At 39.8% G+C, this 13,468-nt stretch overlaps 1 protein-coding gene across 5 annotated transcripts in view; it reads left to right on the top strand.

Moving 5' to 3' along the window:
* Nucleotides 1-13,468, top strand: part of UMAD1 (UBAP1-MVB12-associated (UMA) domain containing 1) — a 271,475-nt gene that overhangs the window by 46,229 nt on the left and 211,778 nt on the right. For all 5 annotated transcript variants that reach the window (XM_019927866.3, XM_073809686.1, XM_033863049.2 and 2 more), the window contains one exon: nt 2,330-2,429. In XM_019927866.3, the coding sequence (XP_019783425.1) occupies nt 2,348-2,429 (82 nt within the window). In that variant the 5' untranslated portion in view covers nt 2,330-2,347. The remainder of the gene's footprint in view (nt 1-2,329; nt 2,430-13,468) is intronic.

Raw genomic sequence — 13,468 nt, 5'->3', positions numbered from 1 at the left:
TAATCAGCTTCATGTATCTGTAGCCAGACCTACAATTTTTGCTAGCTGTAACTCTTAGATTTGCTACATTTCTCATCTCTTTCACCCTTAAATGTGCCCCCCCTTTATTTATTTGAAGGTATCTTTTCTCTATGAGGCTTCAGTTGGACACTGATCCCCTTCGTCTCTTTTTCCTGACCCATTGTAGCCTAAGAATTTACTGAGTGCCACATTCATCCAGGCTGAGGCTTTAGTATCAGGTGTGATGGCTATATCCTTGATTTGATCCTTACCCAGATTGAATTTTAATCATCTGTTGTTCCTTCAAAGGCTTTCTCTGTTTTAGTTTTAACTGTTTGGGGTTGAGAAGTTAGTTGCTTCTTCCAGTCTTTTAAGTCTTTGAGTTTGAACTTTATTGTCTTACATTCCTGCTTATAAACCAACCAGTTCTTTTCTGATCTCATTTCTTTCTTGCATGGGTTTCTCTTTAATCTTAGTTATTTTTTTCATCTCATCCCTCGTAGGGATCTTTCATCTTTTCCTTTTGCTTTTCCATCTAACCTTGTTTTTTTGGTTTTTTTGGTTTTTTTGTTTTTGTTTTTACCAGTTTCATACAGGTCATGTCTCCTTGTACTCTCTTGAGGGTGCCAGACTATTTCCAGACTTTTCTTTTGGCTCCATCACTATATCCAGTAAGCTCAGCCTTTGAGGATTTCAGAGGTGATTCCTTTTCCTTTACTGAAATATTTTCTTTTTCACATGGCTTGTGTTTTTCTTCTCCATTTTTTTTTTCTTTTAAAAAGTGAAACCTGCTAGATGTGTTTTCTGTCAACAAATTGGCTCTTTTACCATCCACTCTGATCTACAACTCAGGGCAGGTTGACCTACACAAATCCTGGTGCAATTCTCAGTTTCTAGAAGCATCTTGCTCAGATAAAATCTTTACTTATCCTCCCTGCTTGATTTTCTGGTGGGTGGAATATATGAAACTGAAATGTGGGGCACTTGTTGCCACCAGGAACTTTTCTTTGCTGTCTCTGTCTTTTTTTTTTTTTTTTTTTTTTGCGGTAGGCGGGCCTCTCACCGTTGTGGCCTCTCCCGTTGCGGAGCACAGGCTCCGAACGCGCAGGCTCAGCGGCCATGGCTCACGGGCCCAGCCGGTCTGCGGCATGTGGGATCTTCCCGGACCGGGGCACGAACCTGTGTCCCCTGCATCGGGACTCTCAACCACTGCGCCACCAGGGAAGCCCTCTTTGCTGTCTCTTATATTGCTTTACTTACAGCAACTCAGAACGTGACATGTCCTCCCAAGTTTCCTTCAACTTCCTTCCCAGTTGTTTTCTAAGAGTTGTTGCCCTGCCTGAGTGTACAAAGCTGAATGTACAAAGATGGGAGGACACAGAGGAGAGAGGGTGTGTGTGTGTGTGTGTGTGTGTGTGTGTGTGTGTGTGTGTGTGTATGTGTGTGTTGGGGGTAGTGCACAATAATCTCACCAACACAGATATTTGCACTGATGGGAATTTACATTTGGCTACAATTTTACAATGAATACAGTCCTTGAGTGTCTGAATCAGATAACCAGCTCTAGAGGGTGTTTGTAGTGCCTTCTTTTCTTTTTTCAGGTGGCCTTAATTTCATGAGGTTTAAGGTAGTTATGGCATGACAAGAAACCTGGACAGGGTTTGGTTTTTTTCCCCCCTTTCCTCGGTCCAGTGTCCAATTTATGGCTAGTGAGATCCTTCAAGATTCTGGTGTTATCTGTTGACTTTAGTTTTACTTGTAGAGATTTCTTGGGTTATTTCCTGCATGTTCAGAAATTGAGAGGATGAACACAGTATTTCAAACTGGAAGTCCATGCTCCTTAATTTCTGGTTTTATCTTCTGACACCTAGAGAGGGCTTGTGTTCTTAAGTTTGGGAATAGAATTCCTAAAAGTAATTGTTGTGATATCTTTATATTTGGCTTTTAAAATTTATTTGGCTGCATTGAGTCTCAGTTGCAGCAACGTGAGATCTTTCAATGCAGCGAGGGCTCTTTGTTCTCTCCAGTTGTGACGCGCAGGCTCCAGAGCACATGGGCTCAGTAGTTGCAGCACGCAGGCTCTCTAGCTGTTGGTGCACGGACTCTAGAGCATGTGAGCTCAGTAGTTGCGGTGTACAGGCTTAATTGCCCTGCAGCATGTGGGATCTTAGTTCCCTGACTAGGGATCGAACCCATGTCCCCTGCATTGGAGGGCGGATTCTTAACCACTGGACCACCAGGGAAGTCCCTGTATTTGGCTTTTTACTAAGAAGGGTAAGAGTTTTATGGTTTCATCTGAATTTGTTATTATATAGTGTTTCTATTTCAGGTAACGGAGTAAGCAGCAATGTTTCACTTCTTCAGAAAGCCTCCGGAATCTAAAAAGCCCTTGGTACCAGAGAGAGAAGCAGATGGATTTGTCCTTTTAGGTGAGTCTTTTTAGGAAACAATATCATAATTAGATGAATTATTTTTCCTTTAAAAGATTACTTGAAAAGTATATGATTGATTTTTAAACATTTTCCTATTAATTCCAAAGTTAGTTTATGTATATGAAATCTATAAAAATATAGGTCATCAATCACTTAAAATATTGTCATCAAGTCAGACTCTTCTTATACAGTACGTTGGTTTGGATGTGTCCTTCAAATTCAATTTGTAAAATCATCCTATTTTTTCTATCCAATAAGCTAGTCAACCTTTTTAATTATGAAAAAGCAGAAGTCTTGATGAATCCTTGATAAATTCAATTTCTGTTTTATAAATAGCACCAAGCCTTGCTTCTTAAATTAGCATCAAAAATTAAATCAGGCATCCAATAAATAGTTGCTGAACGAGGTACATTTGTTTCTTTTATTGAAGTATAGTTGATTTACAATATTGTAATAACTTTCAGGTGTACAGCATGGTGATTCAATATTTTTGTAGCCTATACTCCATTCAAAGTTATTACAAGATAATGGCTATAATTCCCTGTGCTGTACAGTATGTCCTTATTGCTTATCTTTTTTATATATAGTAGTTTGTATCTCTTAATCCCATACCCCTAATTTGCCTCTGCCCTTCTCTCTCATTTTTGGTAACCACTAGTTTGTTTTCAGTATCTGTGAGTCTGTTTCTGTTTTGCATATACATTCATTTGTATTACTTTTTAGATTCCACATGTAAGTGATGTACAGTATTTGTTTTTCTCTGTCTGCCTTATTTCACTGAGCATAATATTTACTCTCCAGGTCATACATGTTGCAAATAGCAGAATTTCATTCTTTTGTATGGCTGAGTAATAGTCCTTTGTGTGTGTGTGTGTGTGTGTGTGTGTGTGTGTGTGTGTGTGTGTATGTATATATATATGTGTGTGTATATATATACTTCATGTTCTTAGTCCAGTCGTCTGTTAATGGGCACTTGGGTTGTTTCTGTGTCTTGGCTATTTAAACAGTGCTGCTACGAGCTTTGGGGTGCATGTATCTTTTTGAATTAGTGTTTTCATTTTTTTCTGTTTATATAACCAGGAGTGGGATTGCTGGATCATATGATAGTTCTATTTTTAGTTTTTTGGGGAACCTCCATACTTTTTTCCATAGTGGCTACACCAATTTACATTCCCAGCAACAGTGTTGAAGTACACTTTTAAATCTAAACATGTTATATAGTGTCTCCTAAATGTTAAGACTAGTTTATCTTCTATTATAAAATTAATACCTGCTAGTTATTAAAATTTTAGTGGGGCTTCCCTGGTGGCGCAGTGGTTGAGAGTCCGCCTGCCGATGCAGGGGACACGGGTTCGTGCCCCGGTCCGGGAGGATCCCACAGGCCACGGAGCAGCTGGGCCCGTGAGTCATGGCCGCTGAGCCTGCGCGTCCGGAGCCTGTGCTCCGCAACGGGAGAGGCCACGACAGTGAGAGGCCCGCGTACCACACACACACAGAAAAAGATTTTAGTGGCTTTAAAAAATATTTCTTTCAACCAAATACTATGCTCTTTCCAAGGGGAATTCTGAAAAATAACATTTCCTTCATGTCATTGTGTCTTTCCCCCAAGGAAGAGATTTGCAGTCTTTAGATAGTTCTTCCCAGCAGTTCTCTACCAATAGGGTGGTGAGGAGGAGCCAAAGCCCAGTGTCCCCTTGTGAAACGCATCCTCTTCTACTCTGGATTTCCTCCTGCCAACTTTAGCTCCTTCTCTGAGAGGATTTGCATGAACTCATAGAGTGTTTGCTTCTGGCGATGCTTCTCAGGTGTCTCCCTTTCCAGATTCTGGTTTCCTGTCTCTTCTGTCTTTATCTTGGCCCAGTCATCCCAGAGTCCCTTGGCATTGGCAGACGGTCTGCGTGTCTTGAGGAGTAGAAGATAGCTCCTTGGGTTTACGGGTAATCCTGAACCTTCAGCTTAGGCCCTCTCGGCCTCTGACCCCACACATTCAGAAGGGTGGGTGGGTGGGTCTCTGCCTCTTGAGCCCTTCCCTTTAGGATCTGGTCTCTCACAGTAAGGATGCAAGGATTTTACCCCTCTGGCCCTCTTCTGTTTCTTGGCCTTAATCTCTGGGAGACCGGAAGGGAGTTTTTCTCATGGCTGAATGTTACCGTAGAATAATCCCATCTTTTCCACAGTCAAATTCTGGCAAGCCTGTGTGTTTTTCTGTATCTGCTTCCTGTGGCCTGGGACAGGGGCAGTAACTAGAGTGGTCAGAGTTATTTTCTCTCTGACCAGATCCCCTACGTCTGAGGTAAAGTAGTGGGGCATAGTCAGACCAGGGTTGGTGGTTTTTCTGGGGAGCCTCCTGACTGGGATAAAGTGGGGTGCCATGGGCACAACTGCTTCTCTGGCCCTTCTTACAGTGTCAGGAAATTGTGCCTTGCCTTCTAAGTCAGCACTGGCTCTGTCAACCCCAACTTCTGTTTCAAACGCTGCCAGCGTTGCTTCCCTTTTATCTGCTAAATTAGCCCCACTAAGAGAAAAACTTCAGGGATGCCTCTAGTCTCCTGTATAGTTTCTGCCTCTTCAGGATCTCACAATAAATTCTTTCAGAAATTTGCTTCAGCAAAGCCTGGTTTTCCAAACTCTTTTCTGTATTCTTCATTTTAGAACACCGCTGTAATCTCAACACGTGAGCAGAGAACTGTGCTCTTTTCTGTTGTTTCATGATTAGAAATCCACCTTATTCTCTTTGTTATCAAATAGGCATTCAAAGGCTGTGGGTCTAGTGCACTGACAGTCTGAGAGCACATACAGCTTCTACAGCTGGGCTTCGTGAACTCTCGAAACGTCTTCTTCACCTCTCTGGCTCTGTGGCCTGCCACTTTGCAGCATTACAGAGACAACTTTTAACCACAACTGAAAAAAACCCCTGGTGCTGCTCTCTCTAAAATCTCCCTCAATGTCTGGTAGCTTGTAACATGAAGATGTTTCACTGCCTGTCTTATAACTAGCCCAACAGGGGCCCCGTTTCCATGGTATTCTGCCTTAGCCTGTGAAGCTTCTGTTACGGACCTTTCCTTCCTAGGAAAGACTCGTTTAAGAAGTGGTCTTGGGCTTCCCTGGTGGCGCAGTGGTTGAGAGTCCGCCTGACGATGCAGGGGACATGGGTTCGTGCCCCAGTCCGGGAAGATCCCACATGCCGCGGAGCGGCTGGGCCTGTGAGCGGCTGAGCCTGTGAGCCATGGTCGCTGAGCCTGCGCGTCCGGAGCCTGCGCGTCCGGAGCCTGCGCTCCACAACGAGAGAGGCCACAACAGTGAGAGGCCCGCGTACCACAAAAAAAAAAAAAAAAAGAAGTGGTCTTTAACTGAGCCTCAGAAGACAGAAATGTCCAAATTTGCTAATGTTTGAGGGAATTTCTAGCAATTAATTACTCTCATATGCTTTCATGTCCCAGCTGCTCCATCTGATATATCTAAGCTATAATGGTGCATTTTCCCAAAAGCTGACATGCTGTATTTTGAGGGAGTTTTCCTAGGGCCATCTTCGACTAAGCGGGATTGGTGTTGACTCCTGTACCATAGTCTTGTGGTTGGGAAATCATGGTGAGGCATCACTTACCTCCCAGTCCCAGGATTGTGATTTAATTTCAGGTGTCGCTGGTAGAACACCCTCATTCAGATGATCCAAGCAAGAGCAGACTCTCAAATGTTGGCTGAAGGCTTCTGGTCCTTCAGCTGCCATGTCTGCTGATGCTTGTCTCTGGTTAGCGTTATTTTTTCCCAGGTGCAAAGCTCCACTGCCCTCTACCATTTCCCATGAAAAATCCTTGTGTACCTACTGTTCTGTGATCTTAGTTACTCTCTTGAAGTTTTGATGCTGTCGGTCAGCATCATGTCTGGGTTCCCACTTCCTCTGTTCTTCTGTTTTCATCAGTAACACCATCTCCCTTTTTTCTCAGGAGCACCACAGAGACTCTACAGTGAGTTGCAGGTAGAATGCTGACTCGAGCCAGACCCCTTGGGTTTATATCCTGGCTCTACAATTTACTGGAGTTTCCCTTGTAAGGGAGGCAAAACTTTACCTCTTGCCTCTTAGGGTCTCTGGCTGGGCCTGAGAATTAAATAGACATAGGACAGATGAACAGAAGAAAAGCATAAGGATTTTTACATGTACATGGGGGCCCCCACAGGAGAATGAAGACCTAAAGAGGTGGCCAAACCTAGGTTCTTATATACCAGGTTGAGCAAAGAGGCAGTTGTGGAAAAGTAACTAAAATATGTGGGGATACTAAAGGAAGATGAGGGTTATTTTAACAGGCTCTGATTTTGTGGAGTTCTCTTGCCCCTGACTCTCCATCTCTGGTGGTAAGAAAGTTTCTTTCTTCCTGGCATTTTCTATCGGTTTCTTTTCTTTTCTTTTTTTTAATCTCCTGCTTTCAGGAAGAAAAGGGGAGGTCAGAGTGCCCTTCCTGCATCTGCTATTTTTCAAGTGCCTTTGGCTCAAAATAATTCTTATGCCAAAGTGGCATTTTGGGTTGGTATATCTGATACCCTTCATCATTTGGGGAAGTTACGAAACCTCCTGGGTGTCATTTAACTTATCTAGAAAATGAGCATGATAACAGTACCAACCCAATAGAGTTACTGAGGTGATTAAATGAGTTAATGTGTGTAATGTGCTAAGAACAACCATGTGAGTGAAGTGGTGGTGTTATCTCCGCATACAGGGGAGGACTAAAAAGCTAGAGCTAGTTCCTCTAGCTTACATAGAGCAGATCTGGAGTGAGCCCAGGCATTCTGACTTCAGAGCCTGTCCTCTTAACCACTAAGCTATGCATCGTTTTTTTTTTAAATAAATTTATTTATTTTTTGTCTGCATTCGGTCTTTGTTGCTGCGGGTGGACTTTCTCTAGTTGCAGCGAGTGGGGACTACTCTTCGTTGCGGTGCGCGGGCTTCTCATTGTGGTGGCTTCTCTTGTTGCGGAGCACGGGGCTCTAGGTGCACGGTCTTCAGTAGTTGTGGCGCGCGGGCTCAGTAGTTGTGGCTCACGGGTTCTAGAGCACAGACTCAGTAGTCATGCGCACAGGTTCAGTACTCATGCGCACAGGCTTAGTTGCTTCGTGACCTGTGGGATCTTCCTGGCCCAGGGCTCAAACCTGTGTTCCCTGCATTGGCAGGCGGATTCTTAACCACTGTGCCACCAGGAAAGCCCTCCATCACTTAAAAAAAAAAGGTCATATTATCATTTTAAAATTTAAGACGTTAGTGACATTTTAAGCTCTTTTAAAAAAATCTAAATTGTGTTCATTAATTTTTAAAAGACAAAGTGCTGTGCTTTTTATTTTTTTTTTAATAAAAGAGGGTTGGTTGTATTATTATTCATAAAGTTTGGCTTTAATTTTGGCTGCCCCAAACTTTTCACTATTTAATATTTTAAGTATTTAAAACTATTGCATAAAACTCTAATCTCCTTAATGAAGTTGAGGTTGGAAGATGGTATATAGTCAGCCCTCTATATCAACAGATTCTGCATCTGTGGATTCAACGAACTGCAGATTGAAAATATTGAAAGAAAAAACCCCCAGAATGTTCCACAAAAAGCAAAACTTGAATTTGCTATATGCCTAGCAACTATTTACCTAGCATTTACATTGTATTAGGTATGATAAGTAATCTAGAGATGACTTAAAGTATACAGGATGATATGCATAGGTTACATGCACATATATGCCGTTTTATAAAAGGGACTTGAGCTGCTGCAGATTTTAGTATAGGGGTACTACAGAAACCTAAGGACAACTATACATTGTTTAATTAGTAAAATATCCTTCAGCAGTTAAGGCCTTAACTGAATTGACTGATAAAAGTCAGGATAAATTATTAGGAATATAGTTAATTATCTTAAAAAACATGATGGCAACGTCTTTTTTTTTAGAAACTGATTTGTTCTAAGTTGCTTTTTTATCATATGGTTCTATATTGACATATATAGTATCTGCTTAGTCTCAGAGCATACTGTGTAAAATATTTTGAAAAGTACCAAGTAGGTCAAATGGTAGATATGAAATACTTTTATTAACATGACCCCATACTTTGACACGTGTGTTTTGGTTATCATGTATTCACATAGCTTTCTTTGTTCTTATGTACAATAGATACATTGCAGGAAAATAAGTGTATATAAGTGTTTTTGTGTGTTTATTAACTTCTAAATGATACAACTAAGTAAAGACTTAGATTATATTTATACCAAAACTTCTTATCAATATGGATTCTATAGAATTTGTTAGATTATCATCTTACTTGGCCTTTATAATGTATTTCTGAAAAGGTTAAATTATGTTGTTAAAAGTATAAATCATTTTTCCCACCTTGAGCATACCTCTTCCCCTAGGCAAGCCTTCCTGCTTAACACAAATTAAGTTTTAGGTCACAGTTATTAGATGGCATTGCTGAGTTGCTGAAGTCAACACCCCATGACTTGAAATTGAGGGTCCAGGCAGAGCCTGGACACTTTTATTGATAATAGGAATATCTGGGCTGCTTGTACACATTTAGCTCACTTATGGACAGAAAGCTTTTTCCCTGTAAAGGTTTGCAAAGCTTTTAGCCTTTGTAAAATGTCGAACATGCCGAATAATAATAAGGAAAAAAAAAAAAAGCCTTGTAGAAAAACATCCTTTCCCTGGTAACTAGTTTCTAGTCTCATAAGAAGGTACTATTCTTTCATTCAGTAATGAAGTTGTAGTAATCCTCTAGGGTACTCGTTTTACACAAAAACAAATTGCAGTTTTCATTTGCATCACTGGGTGGCGATTTTTCTTAGTCTTACACTACTGTTTAAAACCCCAGAAAGGCTGGTACTATTTGTAATTACCAGGGTTTACTTCTGTTATGACATGTTTAATTGTACTTTTAAGACATTATCTTTAGGTTGATTACAAATTCCCTACTGTAGTATGCAACCTCATAGTTATTTTAAATTAGGAAAAAGGGTATCTGTTGCCTAGATGTTGGCATATAACTTTCCAAAACTAAGAGAAAGGCATGAATTAGCTTATTATATTACAGCAAAAAAAAAAAAAAAAAAAAGAAAGAAGGAAAAAAAGGAAAAATAACAGCGACAGGAAAAACCCATGGAAAATAAAATGAAAAAGAATAATTTGGATTACTGTTGTGTGTTCACTAACATTGGTGACCAGATATTGAATATAACTCTGGAGCACGCAGAATGAAATTGGACAAACACTATTATATAGATTAAAGGAATGGGGTTATAGTACAGCTGAAATTTATTGTGTTTTTCAGAATATGCACGTGCTTCTTAAAGTAGGGCATAAGAACTTCTAGTTTCCATTAAGCTAATTATTTTGTAAAACTGATTGACTTTAGAATCAGAATTTAGTAAGTCACTGTGGCTTGGATTTCATCTTTTAAGTATTGATATTGAAATATGTACTTTAGTCTCACCTTATGTTTCCCAGTTTAAATGATAAATGAGATTTTGGGAAATAGTCGGTTATTTTTAAGATTGTCTCCTACTGAATTCCTCATCGTGGGTATCAGTCAAACCATGTATACACACTAAAGTTAAGCTATCACATTTTTAAATGGAACTTTTTAGATAATCTCTTCATCTCTGTACTCTTTCCTTTATTTAAAAGTGGAAATCTAGCTGTGTATAATAAAAATTTACATAAGGGACAGTAAGTCACTTTGATTCTGTCTAGGACTGAAGGCTTTAATTAAAACAACAATGACAAAAAGTAAACAGATTTTCACCATGTGCTTTCTATTTTTACTCCCCATTCTTACAACAGAAGTATAATGAATCTTTAAAAAAAATGGTGTTTATGGATTAAAAAAGCAACTGACCCTATTAATAACTCTTTACCCCCATGTATTGTGATATCCAGAAAAACTCAAATTGCAGTGAATTTACTTGGCAATCTTTGTGTTTTTACCCTTGACCTTTCAGTTCTAAAGGAGGTGTGCCAGGATTTTTCAACTAACTTCATCATGCAGCTGTTTATTTTCCCAATAAGAAATGTGAAGTCATGTGTCTAATGGGTAGAATTGACAGAATTTTCACATTCGTTGATTCCTAATTCTGGTTCACCTGTTAATCTAGCAGCCTTCAGAGGTGAAACCATTAAGGCCTGGCTGTTCTGTGTGGGGTGTACCACCCTGCCTTGTCTCCTGAAGGGTGCACGGTGAGAGGGAGCTTCATGGGGCAGGGGAGAGGTGTCCACTGTGCTGAGAAGCAGAACTGAGCCCTCTGTTGCACACAATTAGTTGTGAGGAAGTCACTCATGCTTTATTGGGGCTCAGTGGACTCAGCCGACTCAAATGTAAATTAGGGATCTGTCTCTCTAACTCAGAGGATCTAACCTTCCTGTGATTTAGGGGGCACTTTGAAAATATGCTGGTGCTGGGGCCTCATCCCTACATTCTGATTAGACAGGCCTGGGGTTTGGCCCAGACACTGGTATTTTTTTTCCAGAGTTCCCCAGATAGTTCTGTGTACATGCAGGGCTGAGAACCACTGCAGTTCACTCTCTATAATTTAGTAATTGTATACCATCAAATAATGTGTTAAGACACTTTAAAAAAGACCTCACAAAAATACAAAGTTACAGTTTCTCTTCCACTGCAGTTGAGCCATAAACAAATAAAAAAGCAAATAAAACCACAAATTTTCTAGGTTGAACATACTTCCTTTCAAACATTAAATAAAGAGCAGAAAGCTTCGGAATTTTAAGGAATGAAATCTTGTTTCGTAAAGTAATATATTTGGAAACTTAAAAAAATTTTTGTAATCAATGAAGCAGTTGAGAAGCATTTTGTTCATTATATAAATATGAATTCCGAGTGGCTCATGACTCTTTTTGTCTGTAGCCATAAGGCATCTAGAGTGACTTTAGGTAAAATTATTTGACAGATTAATACCTGTAAACTCTTCAGAGCAATTCTGAGGTATGTTTTCTTTGAACTAAGACCATCAGGCAGTCAGATTTTTAGTACACCTCTTTGGCAGTAGTTGACTGGTTTACTGTGGTACTGTTTCCTAGAAGGCACCTCTTCAGTAAAATACCAGTAGGGAAAAATTTTAAGTGTGCACACCATATTCCATAAATGGGTTTCCTATAGTATTTACTCAGAGGCTTTCGCAATGTCATATCTTCCACATCTGAGGCTATTTAGCTGAAAAATTGTGATGAATAGCTTTTATATTTTGACTTACAGTCTCTTCTTATTTCATTCTGTTGAGGAAGTAAATAATGAGGATGAGACTCTAAGTAGAATGTACAGTAGGAGCTTTGCAATTTCTACTAGTATTTCAGATAGAATTGGAAGACCTAAATATTGTCTTCCTACTAATCTTAATCATACTACAATATTCTTTTATATTTAAGTGGTTGTCTTATTCGGTATCTGGTTTTTTTTCCCCATTGAATGCAACCAAAACATATTATGAAGGGAAGAGTTCTTATTTAGGTCACACAGTAATCTTTCCAAATGTGGATTTCTGAAAATGTGTCTTCTTCTTTCATTATATCATGATAGAATTATGGTGTTACCTCATAATAGCAAACTAATCCTTTAGTAAACTAATCCAGAAGTAAAACATCTTAAACTAGCGTAAGATGGTCTTATTGTGGTAATCATCAACATTCTTGAGCGCTTTCTCTGTCTCGGGCACTCTGCTCCTTGTATAAATGCTGCAGAATTCTGGGCCTGGCCCATACCTAGTAAAGCAGAATCTTTGAAACTATAGCCTAAGAATCAGCATTTTTTAAAAAAGCAATGCAGGTGATTTTTATGCATGCTGATATTTGAGAATTGTTGGAATAATTCTCTTATAAGGTGTGGTAGGGGAACAAAGCATTTTCAGGCAGTGGGACAGACTGTGTAAAGTATGTAGATTCAGAGGAATCTAGGACATATTCAGGGGCAGTAAAAAGTTCTTCAGGAGAGAGAGGATATGTCAGGGCCACTGATGAGGAACGAGTCTAGAACGGTGATTTTCAGTGGGCCTGTGTGCCATTCCGAGATATTAGAATTTTATCCTATTGGTGGTAATGACCTATCAGATATCTGACCATTTCAAAACAGTGAAGTAGTGTTTTGGTTTTTATTTTATTGGAAATTTATTAATTGAAAAAAATGGAGATAATTTAACAATTTCATCCAGTTGAGAATTATTTGTTAATGAAAACAGTGATCATCTCCTGAATGTATCACTGAAAAGGTGTGCCTGTATATTCATACTTGATGGACAGGATATGACAGAAACAACACACAGTTGAACTGTATGGGGCCATCGTGCTGCAAGTCATTTTGTCAGACACCTCAAGTTTCACCTTTTCTACCTTTTAGTTTCAACATGATATAGGGACAGAAACTACTAGCTGTCCTTCAATATCTGCTTATCTTTCTTTCTTAGTTAATAGCATTTTTATCTTGCCATGTGGCCATTTCGCAGTTAGACGTGGAATTTTGATGAAGCTTCTGGCCAGTGTGATATAAGAAGAAACGTTGTATTGCAGGTTTTAGGGAACCTTTTAAAAACACAGCTGGTATGTACCTTCCATCTCTCCACTGCCGCTAACTTTGCTCACCCTGGAGTGTGGATGTGATGATTTGGTAGAGGACTAGCCACCATCTTGGACCATGAGGACTAGACTGCATTGTGAGGGTAACTGAAGAATAAGCTGGGAAGAGCCTGGGTCCTTAAAGACTGTGGAGTTGCCACAACAGCCCTGTGATGTGAGAACTCCCTTATGTGAGACAGGAGCAAACTTCTGCTCTGTGGGAGCCACTGCTCTACTGATATTTTGTCATTTGCGGATGAACCAAACCCTAACTAATGTACGTGCTGAACTGGAAATCATAATATTTGGATTCTAAGTTCCATCATTTTCTTGCTGTGATCAAGCAGGCTACTTACCATTTCAGCCTCATTTTCCTTACATATAAAAAGTTAATAGCATTATGGATTCCTCATTACATTTTAAAGAAGAAGAATGAGAGGGAACTTTACACAGAC

This window comes from Tursiops truncatus, chromosome 9 (assembly GCF_011762595.2).
Source record: "Tursiops truncatus isolate mTurTru1 chromosome 9, mTurTru1.mat.Y, whole genome shotgun sequence".
Taxonomy (NCBI): Eukaryota; Metazoa; Chordata; class Mammalia; order Artiodactyla; family Delphinidae; genus Tursiops; species Tursiops truncatus.
This window is presented reverse-complemented; position numbering and strand designations above follow the sequence as displayed.